This window comes from Melanaphis sacchari, unplaced genomic scaffold (genome assembly GCF_002803265.2).
Source record: "Melanaphis sacchari strain LSU unplaced genomic scaffold, SCAv2.0 Contig1_pilon_pilon, whole genome shotgun sequence".
Taxonomy (NCBI): domain Eukaryota; kingdom Metazoa; phylum Arthropoda; class Insecta; order Hemiptera; family Aphididae; genus Melanaphis; species Melanaphis sacchari.
The window spans coordinates 3,017,698-3,034,277 of NW_020270976.1; the positions used below are offsets into that span (position 1 = coordinate 3,017,698).

General features: G+C 27.2%; 1 protein-coding gene across 3 annotated transcripts in view; it reads left to right on the forward strand.

The window, feature by feature from the left end:
• The window catches only part of LOC112593246 (unconventional myosin-XV), a 53,551-nt gene that overhangs the window by 24,098 nt on the left and 12,873 nt on the right, over positions 1-16,580 (forward strand). For all 3 annotated transcript variants that reach the window (XR_003114592.1, XM_025337607.1, XM_025337608.1), the window contains exons 3-23: positions 7,000-7,110; positions 7,172-7,260; positions 7,346-7,409; positions 7,568-7,677; positions 7,746-8,015; positions 8,917-9,218; positions 9,784-9,938; positions 10,017-10,211; positions 10,286-10,420; positions 10,505-10,792; positions 10,870-11,027; positions 11,089-11,313; positions 11,410-11,737; positions 11,800-11,956; positions 12,979-13,112; positions 13,181-13,354; positions 14,248-14,408; positions 14,643-15,054; positions 15,389-15,454; positions 16,092-16,217; positions 16,311-16,549. Coding sequence is in view for 2 of the 3 variants with exons in the window: in XM_025337607.1 (XP_025193392.1) it covers positions 7,000-7,110; positions 7,172-7,260; positions 7,346-7,409; positions 7,568-7,677; positions 7,746-8,015; positions 8,917-9,218; positions 9,784-9,938; positions 10,017-10,211; positions 10,286-10,420; positions 10,505-10,792; positions 10,870-11,027; positions 11,089-11,313; positions 11,410-11,737; positions 11,800-11,956; positions 12,979-13,112; positions 13,181-13,354; positions 14,248-14,408; positions 14,643-15,054; positions 15,389-15,454; positions 16,092-16,217; positions 16,311-16,549 (3,899 nt within the window). In the remaining variant the exon portion in view is untranslated. The remainder of the gene's footprint in view (positions 1-6,999; positions 7,111-7,171; positions 7,261-7,345; positions 7,410-7,567; positions 7,678-7,745; positions 8,016-8,916; positions 9,219-9,783; positions 9,939-10,016; positions 10,212-10,285; positions 10,421-10,504; positions 10,793-10,869; positions 11,028-11,088; positions 11,314-11,409; positions 11,738-11,799; positions 11,957-12,978; positions 13,113-13,180; positions 13,355-14,247; positions 14,409-14,642; positions 15,055-15,388; positions 15,455-16,091; positions 16,218-16,310; positions 16,550-16,580) is intronic.

Consider the following 16,580-nt stretch of genomic DNA (forward strand, 5'->3'; position numbering starts at 1 on the left):
TTCGGACCATCTATTATTATAATATTTATATTTCAAATTAATTTATTTTTTTATGATTTTATGCAATCAGTGAAACAATCTGGTGTTTATTTTTTCAAAAATTTCTAGCAGAAAGGAAATAGTTAAAACTTTAAAATGATGTCCATAAATGTTTGTATTTTCGAATTGTAAAATATTTTTTGATTTAAGAACATCTAGTGATGGGTTTATGGGGGGGAGTGCCAGTTGTCCCCCCCTTCTATTAAGCTTATGATAGATTTTTTTCAAATGCAACAATTTTTCTATGATTGACTCAATAAGAATTTATTTTATGACAGTGTTGCAATGTTGCCTATTCAAAATATCTCAATCTAAATTTTTAATTACATTGACTTTTTTCGACTTCAAATACTAAACATGTTTTAAATTGTTTATAACTGTTTTTTCCAACTCTAGATTTTAGTTTAATTTAATTAAATATAAAAATAAAATATTGATAATAATAAATTACATTTCTTATACTATTTTAAATTAATATAATTTCGTATAAACAATTTGTTTATTAACATATTCAATTAATTTTTTTTATTGAAATTGAATATAACACGTAAGTCTAAAACCGGAGTAAAGTTTTTTTAATATAATATTAATACAAGTGCGATCATGTTTGCATGTTGTGTATTTATTACATTAATATGAAGTATGCATGATTGATGTTTTAATTATAATAATTCAATTAATAATATTACTTGTGTATTTAGTGATATAAATAATTTTTACTATAAAAGTTAAATTTATTTAATTGTATATAAATACTGTATAATGTGTGATTAAAAATCATTAACTAAAAGATAAAACTAAAAATGGATAAACCTTTGTTATTTTAAATTTGCTACTCGCTGTACCACTTACATCGAACTATTATATTATTGCTATAGATTTTAGTCGTCGATATTTGTTTCCCCTATTTGTTCGCAATTTACGATCAGTGCGATAATAATATTATAACGGTACGCGTGACGCGAAGGCCTATGATCGTCGTCGATCTTGTCCCCTGGGAAAGTCGTGAAAAAAAGGAAACCGGGACGGTCCATTGTTTTTACAATTCCCTTTGGAAAATGATAGTTAAACAGTTATTTTTTTTTACTGTTCGTTTGCTTATTTTTATTTTTTTTAATAGGTTTTTGTTGATCCTAATTGAACAAAACCCTGAGTAGACCCTAAAAGATTGTACCAGAAGTTATATTAAATGTATTATATTTTATAGAAAGATGTGAATGACGGTGTTTCCAGATATCGAGAAAATTTAACTATAACTATAAACTGTAAAAGGTGCACAGTCGTATAGTTTATACACACGCTTATATTATTTATATTATACAAATAAATTGATCATATTACTTTAAAATGTTTCTACTATTCTTATTATAAAAATATGATATTGTTTTTTTTTTACTGTTTGTTATTATTATATTTTCAAAAGACGGCTTGATCCAATTGTTTCTACATTTTCGAGTTTGCTGTCTTTGCGTATTAGGTATACTAAATTCATTTATACAACGTACAGTATTCAACGTTCAAAAGTTCGCGATCAACACATTTTCATTCAGGATTTATACATAAATATATTTTTATTTTTATCAATTTTGTCTTATGTATTTGCTTGTATAATAAAATATGGGTAATATAATAATATTTATTTAATTTACCGATTTGAACAATACTATATATTTTGAAGCGTTTACTTAGTGTTTTAAGTTATTTTTTATCCAATACTTTTGGTTTATATAATATTCTTTATTCGCTATAAAACGAAAAATACAAGTTTAATATTTACTTTATTTTCATTAAATTTCGATTTACTGTACGTAGAAAAGTTAATTATTATTATTTTTTCGATTTTATCCGATCGACGTTTTATTTTCGTTCAGTTTTAATATTTTATCGTATCCATAAATATTTTATTATTAAATTACATTTAAAATTCATGCATGTAAGATAAATGATTGCCATATTTATTGTAGTGTTTCAGATATGCAGTCAATTTTTTTATAAGCGTCCATTTAGCATATACATATAATATATGATCCTATTTGGCAACAAAAGCACAAATGCACATTTTAAATTATAACGTTTTAACAGAATACCACTACACTAAACTAAATGCATAATAACTCATTTATTTATAAACTTACACATACATGCACTAACACATATTAAGTGGTATGACGTACCCTCTTTAAATATCATACAATAAATAAATAATAATAAATAAATAATTTTACTATAAATAAAAATCAAAACGTTAATAACCAATTAAAATTTTAAATAATTCTTACTTTTTATTACAAAAATGCCTAATTTTTTAAAGTTTAATTTAAACAAACTAATGTTCTTTTGATGTAATGTCATAACAAGCTTAAAATAAAAAATAATTTTTATAAGTCGCGTACGTAAACAGTAAAATCTGAATTTTTCTGGGGGATTCGAATAAATAAGTTAATTTATCATTTCTTTTCACGATATTTATACAATTTAATTCATAAGTTTGTTTATTAAATATTGTGCTCAGTTGGTTGTTTAAATATTCAACAAATAAACTAATTATTTGCTATTTAATTAGTCTCATTTTAAACGAATTATAACTTCCGAAAACTAAATTTAAAGCTGGTAATATGTATATATATAATAAAAACATTAAATATTATTGTGGAGAAATATATATTTTAACCAAAAGTTGTTTACGATATTCATATATACCAATATAAATAATAAAAAGGTTTTTTTTTTTTGGAAAATCAAGAGTTGTACTTAATCATACAAAAACGTTATACAAGAATTGGTATGCATTTTAAGGTTATATAATGATTTATTTTGAATAATTTAATTTTAAATTTTGATCAATTATTTTGTAAATAGAGAACAAAATTAATATTTCATTGAAAAATATTTATTTGTTTGTGTATATAGTGGTTATAGATATTTTTTTGTAATAATAATAGCATATAAATATATTTTAAAAATAACTGAAATGCATTTTGCTTAAAACTTTGAAACTGTGTAATTGTCAAACAATTTTCCAATCTTTTTAGGAACTTTGTCAAATTTTTTGACATGACTCGCATTTTGCATGAAAAATTATTTACAAATAATAATAATAAAACAAATTATTATAAAACACGGTCTGCTTACATATTAAAATGTACTTATAAAACTTTATAAAATTGAAAAATATAAACATATTCTTTCGACTTGCGTTACATTTGAAACTGCACAATGCTTGGATTAAAAATATACTATACTACACAAAATAAGCACATTAAAATATTTATAAATTACAAATGGTATAAAAATAATTGCATTTAAAGCATATTCTATAAATTGTAATGATGTATGAATATATATTATTTGATAGAAAACCTAAGATTGGCACTTCCGGAAAATTCCAGAACACATAAAATTAAAACGTATCTCTGCATTTGTTTTTCTAATTATTGGTATATTATTTATTTCAGGTATTAAAATATTTTAAAAAGTAATTTTACTATAATAAAACGATGATAAGCTGAGGTAATTAAAATTAGTGAGTTAATCATTTAAATATGAATAATTGTTTTTTGAGAATTTTACTTTTACTAATTTTTGATCTGATAGTTAAGACAAAGCATATTGTATTTTGTATTTAATTTGTACAATGGAGTCTAACTGCATCACTTTGTCTCTGTGAAACTATTGAATAATTATTATTTTGTAGTATAACCAATAAGTTTTACATGAATGTTAACATTACTAATTATTAAATAACTTTGAATTGTTATCTTGTTAAAACTTAATATTTTATATTCGCATCCAATATAGTTAAATACACGAAATATCTCACATTTTTCTAATCGTGTAATGACGTTCAATAACATTACTGTATATTTTTTTATAGAAGTCAGAGACTTAAAAACATTCAGTATTATTATAAATTTTATCAATAGTATTTTTAGTATAACACAAACTACAAAAAAAACCTAACCTAACCTCGGTTTTCAAAAAGTTAAAACGTCTTTGATAGAATTTTTTTATAAATTTAAACTGAATAATTGTAAATTTAATTCAAGGTTCTTTATAGGTTGTCGTTACTGAAATTAAAAATATAAATTAGAGGTAATTACACTAATATTTTAAATAAAATATAAAATAGTATTAATAAAAATAAAATTAACTCACTATAATATTTATAGTAAAATAAATTACTTTAGCAACAATATAAAAAACATATTTTAGGTACTTATAATAACATAGAATGACCAACCGCCTTTTCTGAGAATCGTTTATTGTATGCTAGCTATGATTTATCATTGAATTTAAATTAAATATATACATTATTACTGTGACTTACTTGAAGTAGAAATATATTGAGTACTTATACTATACAACAGAGTAACTATCTACTTTTTAAAATTAATTTCTGATGTATTAAAAGAAAATTAAAAATACATTTTTGTCACGTTAAAGTTGACTATGTATTATGTTTGATTAAAATAGTTAAATATACATTATTATTTAACATGCCCAATGAAAAATCAATGATGAGAATGTTTCGATATTGCTGACCATTCACGAGTATTCTGGGCAATAAACCCCAATTTTCGCTTTCAATAATTTACAACCTTAAATCTTCCGTGTTTTTTCGTTGTACTATAAAAAAAAAAAAATGTTTATATTTGTAGTGTGATACATTTTTAATTTAATTCATTAACTATTAAAAAATGAGGATTTAGTTTTATTTTTTTCACTAATATTTACACAATATAGACCTGAGCACTTATTGTTAGGCACATTACTTAAATATAAATATTTAAAACTATTTTCCAATTTATTAACTTAAAAATCATCTTATATTTTCGACATGGTTTCTTACACAATGTGTCTCACGAGAATTTCCTAATTTAAAAATACCACGCTAATGGAATCAATACTACACCGCCACTTTAAATTAACATACTCTCATGAGACATTCTGTATATTGTAATTACTAAATAAGAAAGTTGTTGAGCGGCATATCGTATAAATGCATATTTTAATGTTTATCCACTAAATCAATAACTAGGTAATAACTGTCTTTTATTGGAAAATTTCTTTTAATTGACCGTTTAAATTGTATATTATTAATAATAATAATTTATTAGGAATGTACAATTGATACCTACAATTTCACTTAAAAATGTCTAATATTAACAAAACCATTATAGTATTTATATTATTCATTTTAGTTTATTTTATTTCTGTGTGAAAAAAATAAAATAAAATACTAATTAGTCAGGTACTTGTGGTAAATTAAACGCTTCAAATATTTTATTACGTAGGTTTTATATACTTTCAATGATACCTATCTTTAATCATATCATGTTATTATATATGTAAGTTGTTATTTATTTAAAGGCATTTCGAGATTACGTTCAATGATTAAACTATCAAGATTAACCTAAATTGTGAATAATTTATATAAATAAAAGAATATACACACTGACCGTCGTGTAATTTAGCAAAACAACGCGTTCATTTTCTATAAAAAGCCTAACAGCTCGTTAAGAAATCCACGAAAATCTTCAATTTTCAATTCATTGAGTGATATGTTTAGTTATTATTAAAATGTAAGTATCTGCTTTGTAGATATCTTAATTAGTCTAATAAAAATTGAAATAGCAAATTTCTACATCTAAAAATGAGTTTATCTAAATCATTTTTTTTATATATTTTTATATTGACTTAACAAATAACCTATATCTGCTAATAATAATAGTGATAATGATGATAATATGTTCATATATTTTGTTTGATTGATGTGATTTTGAAATCTTTTACATGGTATACATATATAGATGCACAAGATAATGTGTAAAAAGAAAAAATAATTCATTGATAATTTATAATTTTAATCAATATACCTATGCGTTAATGAAAAATGGTATTGGAATCGCGACAAGTGTATTTTATAGTTTCCACTTTCCTAAAATTGTTTTAGAAAGTAAAAGTCATAGCTATACCTATACCTATTCCCGAAATAGTATAGACTATATTTTTTATATATTGTAAAATGTTTATATTTATTATGTATCTCTTATAATACGTATTACAAAAATACATTAACATCTTTATTAATATCTTATTTGAAGTTTCCGAGTTACTAATCATTGTTTATTACCGAGATTTTTTGCACAGTTGTCCAACAATAGTAAAAAATTATACATCCTATAATTTCTAAGCATGTTATTTTAACTACCATAATATTTCTTTTTCTTATTATTATTATTATTTATTTATTTTTTTTTTTGCTTGGAATTTGTTGTTTCCGGCCACTGCAGTCTCGTATATCCGGAATGAAATCGTTGATGCAACCATTATTTATTTAGAATTATTATTAGATAGGTCTCGGGCCCATCTGTTATTGCATTATATTGCTCAATTTGTCATGAAATTTATTGCATCCGTTTTAAGGATCATATTATAACTTGAATTGGTTTGCATTATAAAAAAAAAAAATATTTCATTCCTATAAACATATTATGGAATATATGGGTATCGGATAATCTGAAGTTTTATCTATCTACATAGTCTGGATAATTATTTTATCTCAAATCGATACTAAACTACGGTTCAATCAGTATGCGTTATTTATTTTTATATTTTATTTATAACATAAAAAATTAATTTATGTGAAATTTGACTCTTTGGAGTTAAACACAAATCCAATTTATAAATGCGTATTGTGTGTGTGTGTATGTGTGTTTGTTATTGTATTTACAAATAAAATAAATAAATGACCAATTATTTCAAAATTTAAAATTCCAAATAGTATATTTAATAATTAAGCAATAGTAGGTATATACTTATGTATTATATTATAATATTCACGTATAGAATATTATAAAAAAAAAATACAAATCTACGTGTAAATAATTATGGATGTAAACTGAGAAAAACGTCTTTATTCATTGCATAATTGCATAATATTTTATTATTTGGTTTCAGGGAGAACTTGTGTGGTTTGACCCAGGTGTTGGCCATGTCTTACCCGGAGAAGTTTTGGAGTACCATAAACCTGCTCAAGTACTCACTGTACAAGCTGTTATTGCAGGGAAAGTAAGTCCTAAGTAAAATATTTGCTATTACAATCTTATTTTAATATTTTTGAACTCGATAGACGCAAATATTTTCGCTTACAAGTTCCAACGGTGTTAACCGTCGACAAGATCTTGGTCAAAATGGTATTGAAGATATGATACAACTTACGTAAGTAGTTCCTTTTCTTTTTTTTAAGAATAACAAAAAAAAATAGACTTAAATTGTTATGTGTATTTTGTACATATATTTTTAGGGACTTGAACGAGGCTTCGTTATTGTGGAATTTGAAAATTCGATATGACAAAGAACTTATATATGTAAGTACCTAAACTCGCATCACAGCATACATGTATAATGTACGTTTATCAAAATATCGTTTAAAAAAATAAATATAAAAATTGTTTTTTATGGACGAATTTGTTTAGAAACATTTTAATTTTACTTGTTATTATTATATATTTATTGTCGGTTTTAGACGTACACTGGGAGCATATTAGTGGCGGTAAATCCTTATAAAATGTACGATATGTATGGGTTGGACATGGTAAAAAAATACGAGGGCCAAATTTTAGGAACATTACCACCGTGAGTAAAAATAAAATATTATTTTGAAGCCAATGAATGAAATATATTAAATCATGTTTTTCTTTCAGTCATTTGTTTGCAGTCGGTTCTGCAGCTTACGGAATGCTTCCAAGAGGAAATCAAGTTGTCGTAATTTCTGGTGAATCGGGTTCTGGTAAAACGGAATCTACTAAGCTTATAATGCAGTATTTAGCAGCTGTTAATAAATCATCATCCAATCTCATTACCGAACAAATTTTAGAAGCGTCTCCATTACTGGAAAGTTTTGGTAATGCCAAAACAGTGCGTAATGACAACTCATCCCGGTTTGGAAAGTTTTTAGAAGTCCATTTCAAACAGTACGTAGTAGTTTTAAATACATTAATAATTAAAATATGAATGGCATATATCTAGAATGTTGGGTGATATACGATTACGGTGAGCTTATCTAAACAAATTATATTTTTTGTACCTAAATTGGTATGATTGTGATAACTGATAACGTTTAATGCTACGTTTCCATGTTGAAGTATTGGTGAAAGAAAGTTTGTTTGCAATTTCCCTAAATTGAATTAAAAATTTAGCAGCTTCGACTTAATATTGGGCATAGTTACTTGATTAAGCACCTAGTAACTTTTCTTTTGCCATTTTCCTTTAATATTTGCTGTTTGATCTGTTCGTACAGAGTATATTATTATCGATATGTTCATCGAAATTCTCACGAATATTTTGTCAGACGTCGTTTTAGTATACTGACACTGCAATTTGTATTTATGTACATACTCAACTATTCTATGTATTTATAATACATTTTTCCGCTGACTCTAAATCGATCTATTAATTTATGTTGACGAGAATTAAATCTTTACCACTTTTTGATAAAATTATTTAATTTTAATTTTCCAATAATAGTAAATAAAAATATTGAACAATATAAATTAAATTCGTGTTTATAAACATTTCAATATTAGTTTATAAATTATGCACTGCATTAAAGTACTATTAAATTCATATTATAAGTTTTCATAATCAAAGCAGTAATAAAATATTCTACTTTTAAATGTTTTTAAATTTAATGTAACCATTTAAAAATTTGTTCGCAAAACCATCCGCAATCGTATTCTTAAAAATATCACCCCAATAAGAATTGTCAGCAATCGTAGAACTCTGAAAAGACTTTAAGTTTGAAAAAACCAAGCACAGCTATTATTATTTTACGATTTTATTTAAAAATAATTTATGTAAATATTGCAATTTCAGAGGAGTTATCTTGGGTGCTAAAGTTACAGAATATCTATTAGAAAAATCAAGAATAGTTACACAAGCTCCTGAAGAACGAAATTATCATGTTTTTTATGAACTATTGGCGGGTCTTGCTGATGAGGAGAAACTCAAGTACGGTTTGTTATCGGCTGATAAATATTTTTATTTGAACCAAGGCGGAAACTGTGAAATTGATGGAAAATATGATGGAGAAGATTTCCAATCACTTATGTCTGCGATGCAAGTTCTCGGATTTACATCGGAAGAACAAGACACAATATTTCGAATACTGGCGTCAGGTAAAAAATATTATAAAATAATATATTTTTGTACATTTCAAATGTTAATTGATTTATGTAATTGGTTTTATCGCTTTATTATTTATTTATTAATAAATAATAATTTATTTTATAATATTCTAAAAATATTTGAATACATTTAATAAGACTTAAAAAATGTAAGGTACAAAGTTTAAATTATCCTTTTCCCCAAAGAAAACTATTTAAAAAAAAACTCAACTTTCATTAAGTATAATCGTAGCCTAAGTTTTCTTTCTATAAAAATGCTGTATACGTTTTCCATGTTGACCTAATAAATGGTGATTCTAAATAGTAAACACATAAAAATAGCACGCATCATTGTAAAACCTTCAATACCTTCGTCTTTCTGCTTAGAATCTAAAATTTTTTAGACTAACGTAAAATTACAATAAATCAATTATTTAGGGTTTTCATTCTGAAAATAAACAAGTCATGCATACGTAACATACATTGCATAATGTATGTATCTACTGATTTGTGTACGCATCAATATTTGCACTTTAATCACGGACAAAATTAATATTTATTTAAATTTTTTGTGTAGTTTTACACTTGGGAAATGTTTATTTCCATCGTAAGCAGCTAAAACACGGACAAGAAGGCGTTGAAATTGGTTCTGATGCAGAAATTAGATGGACAGGACATTTGCTTCGATTAGATGTGGATGGTATCAAAGAAGCGTTAACAACAAAAACCACTGTTTGTGTTAAATTATTAATGATCTATTTTTATTATTAAAATTTATTTATAATTTTTTATTTTTTTTGTTGTACTTAGGAAGCGCGTAATGAACGTGTGTTGACAGCACTAAATATTGATCAAGCTTTGGACGCTAGAGATGCATTTGCCAAGGCTTTATATAGTTCACTTTTTACATGGCTCGTGGCTAGGATTAATCACATTGTATTCAAAGGAACCAAAAAGACGACAGCTATATCAATTTTAGATATATTTGGTTTTGAAGATTTCAAGGTAAAGATAAACCAATCAAAATAAAATACATTACCGATCAAAAATTAACTAATTGAAATACTGTTTGGTTTTAGGAAAACAGTTTTGAACAATTATGTATTAACTATGCCAATGAAAATTTACAAGTGTACTTTAACAAGCACATATTTAAATTAGAACAACAAGAGTATGCTAAAGAAAAAATTCAATGGCAAAACATTGCTTATAATGTAAACACAATACAATAATAATAAACTATTATACACTATTATTACTTTTTGAAATCTAATGTTTAACCTATTATCGGTTTTCAGGACAATTTGCCAGTGATTCAATTGCTATCGAAAAAGCCTGTTGGCATATTGCACCTTTTAGATGACGAGTCCAATTTTCCACGTGCTACCGATGTATCGTTTTTAGAAAAATGTCATTACAATCACGCATTAAACGAACTATACTCTAGACCCAGATTAAATGGTCCGGAATTTGGTGTTCGTCATTATGCCGGACCGGTGTGGTACAACGTTGATGGTTTTCTAGACAAAAATCGCGACACTTTAAGGCCTGATGTCGTGCAACTTTTAATATCTAGCTCTTTACCTGTGAGAATTCATATTATTTGTATAGTGATTAATTTCTAGCTTTTCTATATTGTTTGTCCCTAAATGATTGTTTTTAGATGTTGAGCAAAATGTTTAGCTCTTTACGGAATAATTTTGAAGCTTCAAAAACATTAAATAAGGCCAACGGGAGATTCGTTACCATGAAGCCGAGAACGCCGACTGTTGCTGCCAGGTTTCACGATTCACTTCAACAACTCTTAGAGTCTATATCTGGGTATATTTTTAACGTGCATTTAAATTTTGTGTCATCAAAAAATTAATATTTTATGGTTTAGATGCCATCCGTGGTTTGTGCGCTGCATTAAACCAAACTGTGAAAAAGTTTCGATGAAATTCGATATGCCTACGGTATTGGAACAACTCCGATATTCAGGAATGTTGGAAACAATACGGATCCGTAAGCTGGGTTATCCGGTGCGTATGAAATTCAGCGAATTTGTTGATAGGTATCGCGTTTTGGTGCGAAAACGAAAACTTCCGCCAAAAGGAACGCCTAACAGGTATTTAATATATTAATATTATTTAAAAATTAAAATGATCAGTTGAATAGTAATAATATTATAATAAAACAATTTTTTATCCGGGACACTCTTTAGGGAAATCTGTCAAACAATTTTGGAAAAACATTCGGACGAATATCAGTTGGGCACGAGCCGGGTATTTCTGCGGGAAAATCTTGAACGGCACTTAGAACGGGAACGAGCTGCCATTCTGAACACGGCTGCAATCACGCTCCAGCGAAACGTCAGAGGATTCCTCGCCCGGACCAGGTATACCGCAAAAAGACAGAGTGCGATCAAATTGCAAGCGTTCGTGCGTGGATGGATGCAACGAAGACGATACGAGACTTTGAGACGTGGTGTGGTTAAAGCGCAAGCAACTTTCAGAGGTAGACGGCAGCGAAAACGATATAACCAACTGAAGGTATGTACAAATACAGTTGATACGCTCGTGGTATTAAATCTCAATTGTGTTCAATTCAACAGGAGGAAATGAAAAGAAAAGCTAACTTGGCGAAAGAGAGGGCTAAAGTCAAGGCTCAAAAAGAAGAACAGGAGAGAAATGCTAAATCACACGCTGTACCGAGTCTCAACGCATTAGATATTCCAGCGGAACTCGCGTTAATATTCAATAAAATTGAAGGTAAATAATTTTCAGACGTGAATAAAACTTATTATTATTTAAATATATGTATAATATATTATTTTTCCGGGTCTATTTATTTTTTCTCTGTAATGCTCCATTGAAAACAAGGGGGTTTCCTTTCAATATTAGCATCCAATTTTTTATTTGTAAACCTCTACTTTTATTTTTGTGATTTATGTATTATGGTGTTCTATTAGTATTTTATTATTTTGGACTTCAATTTCTAGAATAATGTTAAGCAGTGACTAGATTAACAATATTATTTTAAATCATTTTTTAATTTATGCTTTAAACAAGGCTATATAAATTTTAATTTATATACAAACGTTTTATTATTGGTATTTTCTCAATACTTATTACAAGGAAAGTACAACATACATTGTAATTATTAAGGCTCATTTGAAAAATGGTTCATTTTTACGATTTTTGTTGTTATATTGATTTTAAATTAAAACAGTTTATTAATTACAAAAATTATTTTTTCATCTGAGATTTAACTTTTATATGTACTTATAATATATTCTAATTATGACATTAATTAGATAAATACTTTAAAACATAAATTAGCAAATAAATCTTATTAGTTTTATCCGTTTTGTATATACTCGTTTGTTATTATTTTTTTTTTATCTTAAATTAATTTTATTGAATCTAGGAATACTTTGTAGTACCTATTCAAAGCTTGTGAACCTTTCATTGGAACTACAATTTATACTACTATATCCATAAAATGAAATAGTTGCTCTAACATAACCTCTCTCAGTCACTCAAATCCTCACTTTCATACTATACAATCATTTTGCGCCCAATTTTATCTTAGGTATATAAAATTTGGTAAGTGAAATTAATTTCTTTTAGCCAATCCTAGATGCATCCCTAATATCTGTTTTAGCTTTTTTTCTTTAAAAATAATAATATATATTGATCATTTTTTTTCTAGCATAAATATTAATGATTCTCTAATAATACGATTTATAATCAGTGCTTGAAAATATTTACTAATGCTTTTTGGGTTACAGAATGGCAACCTTTACACAATAAAAGACAATTGGTGAAAGTAGTCGGTCCAATCGTTGAGATTCAAGAACAATATACTCTACCAAATGATATTGATCAACATGCATTTTCGAAGTTTACAAATATTTATTTCAAAGTAATATACACATAAAACAATATGTTAGCAAAAAACAGTATTTAAAATATATTATTTTTTTGTTTTAGTCGCACGTATGGGGAATGAAAAAAGAACCCATAAAAACACCATTTCTCCACAAAAGTAAAGATTCCGATTACATGGATTCAATCGCGATTTTTAAATTAATACTAAGATTTATGAACGACACGTCATTATCTCCTAAAAAAGAACAGGCGTTGGCAGATTACATCATTCACAAAGTAAATAATTATTTTTTTATTTAATAACCAATTGTATTTATATGAACCATTTAACAATTGTTATGCATACCTAATATTATTTAAAATCTTACTCGATTAAATAGTTGTTTTATTAATGTTAATAATTTATTTTAAATCTATTTGTTCCATAATACTGTAACATTTATTCATAATATTAATTTCCTAATGACAACATTATTTGCTGCACATTTAACAACCAATTATGATGTTATTACCTCATCGACTGTTTAACAGCGTTAATAGTAATTTATTAAATTAGAACCTATTATTAATGTATTATTGTGTCACATTAAATGTGCATAGCATTCAAACTCGCAATAGCTTACAATATTCATTACCTTCCTATAAATCAATTATTATTTAACATAAAATGAAACATTTCTATCAAAAAAAAGAATAATAGACAATAAAAACTATGAAATATAAAACCACAGAATGTATGTAATGTCGAATAAGAATATTTATATAAACATTCCGTAAATGTTCAAAAATTACTGATGATTATGTTCGTTTTACCACTTATTTAACTATAACAATATAAACTTTACTTATGTTTTTATCTATACCAGGCTATAACATTATTTTTATTTTTATTTTTATTGCCTAGCTATTAGTCGATTTAAGAACAAATCTATTTTTATTTAGAGAATTATTACAAAAGACTAGATTGCGTCTTATTCTCTGCCCAAATTAAAGTCATCTAAGAGCTAACGATCGAAATACCTTCCATGTGCGCTTTTGTCTAATTTTATTGACTGTTAACCATAGATGTATATTATATTTATTTAAATTTGCATATAAATATAAACACACAACTTGAATGATATTTATTTTTTTTTGTAATTTATAATTAATGTCTACACTTTACTTAGGGTTTGGCAAATGAACGACTGAGAGATGAAATTTTATGTCAATTGGTGAACCAGACGTGGCGTAACGATATTGAAGCAAATAACGAAAGATGCTGGTTGCTGATGGCCAGCTGTCTTTCGGCGTTCCCCCCAACCGGACCACTATACAAATACTTATTGAAGTAAATAAAATGAGACACACTAACATTTAATTATTCAGTTAACATATTTTGAATAACATTTTTTTAATACCTAAACTTACACCCCCCCCCCCTATTCAAAGCTACGCCACTGACACACTATATAAATAATAATAATAATAATAGTATTACGAAATCGTTGTTTTTGCGAACGGAAATCGATCAAAAAGGTTTTTTTTCTTGTAAAAAAAAAATTTTTCTCCCATTTTGTTACAGATATGTTTCCGATCATGGTTATGACGGCTACAAAAGCGTGTGTCAGAGAAAGCTGCTATCGGGACACACCTGCACGCCGCCTGCCCGGTCTTCAGCTCCGTGTTTACTTGAATGGCGGGCTAACTTGAAGAAGTTCAACACTGCGTTAGAATTTACAATGCCCGATGGAGAGACGATGACCGCTGGGGTAGAATCGTGGACCCGATGCCACGTGGTTGCTTCCGCGCTATTAGCCAAGAGGGGTATCGCTGAATGTAACGGATGGACCGTGGCGCTAGACAACGACCAGAGAAATGGATTCGATTATGTGTTCGACTCCATATCTGAGGTGGAAACTCCACCTGGATATCCTGTCGTCAGACAGCCGCCTCATTCGCCGCAACCGTCGTCAACGATGACTCCCATTTCAAAGGTATTGTGTACAATTACTATATGTTTATATATGAATATATTTTCTGTTTGAACTTAGATTTTTATTATTTACTATATAGGTAGCTGATTCTTTTTCACCCTTTAAAATGACAACCCTCAAACTTTCTATTTTGTTTATTTCTTTTTCACCTTAACGTCGATTATACTTCATGAATATCTTTTTTCCCATCGAGCCGCATCGATCTCATCTTTCTCCATTCAACACGTCCAATGCACAATATTAGTTTTATTTTTTTGAATTATTAAAAAATCAATAATATACAATAATATACACGCATTCACTAATTTTAAAACTGTGTTTTCGGTGCCAACAGGTAGAACCCATGTCTGTGAATCGTCGACCGACCGTACCGCCACCTCAACCACCAATGATGAAACAGGTAAGCCAGAAATTCTATTTAATGACATTTAATTGTAGACTACCGTGGATGTGATGTAAAAATGGTTCGATATTGCTCAACGTTATAATATATTATGATTTAGTAATATCGTTTACTAAGAAATATTAACTCGGTTTTTATAAGATGAGTGACCATGTTATATAATTTGCCCTAAACGAGCGAGTTAAATGAATTGTCTTCGGTTAATTACGTTCGTCCTAGAAATAAGAATTGAATCGTTTGAATCGTAAAATATTTTCTATCATAGTTTTTTCATTGGCTCATCTGTACATTAAATGTATACAGGTATAATATGAATAGATGAATGATGTTTGAAGGAAAGATCTAATAGTACTCATTATATGACATTATATAATTAATTTAGTAATTATTCTTAAAACTCGGTATCTTGAGGCGTTGTTTGTATGATACAAATGTTTTGTCTATGATGTAAGTTTTGACTTAATGAAAAAAAACTAACAGATTACTAAAATTAACTTCTAGTTATTTAGTAGTTTAAGGAAATTATATACGTGTTTTAATTGCCCTGTACTATTTTATCTAAAAATATATCTTTTTAATATTTATATTTTTTTATCTGTTTTTTTTTTTTTTTTTTTGTATTTCCAATATTTAGCAAAAAGTAAGATCAGTATCTCGAGATCATAGCGTAGAAAACGGTCTTTCACGGCAATCTGCTTTGAACGACAGATATTTCGAGAAGACCAGTCGATCCAGAAGTCTTGACAATTTAATAACACCGGTGAGTAATGAAATCGATTTATCATAGTATCATATTATTAATGTACTATAATTTAATGTAACTTTATAAAACATTGCAATATATTCACTTTAGGTACCGCAAATCGCGATTGCTCCGAAAAAACTGGATTCATTGGGCTTATCGCATAGCAAGCTTAACGAGCGATATATGTCAATGGAGCGTATACAAGAAACCGAAAAAGATACCGACAGCGAGGACGAGAACGATGATGACGATGACGATGACGATGATGATGATGACATTGCCAAGTCTGTCGATGACGATAATTTAGAATCAGTCAGCCAAAGGGGTGAAACAAGAAACTATAATGGGTAATTTTATTGTTCATACATCTTATTATTG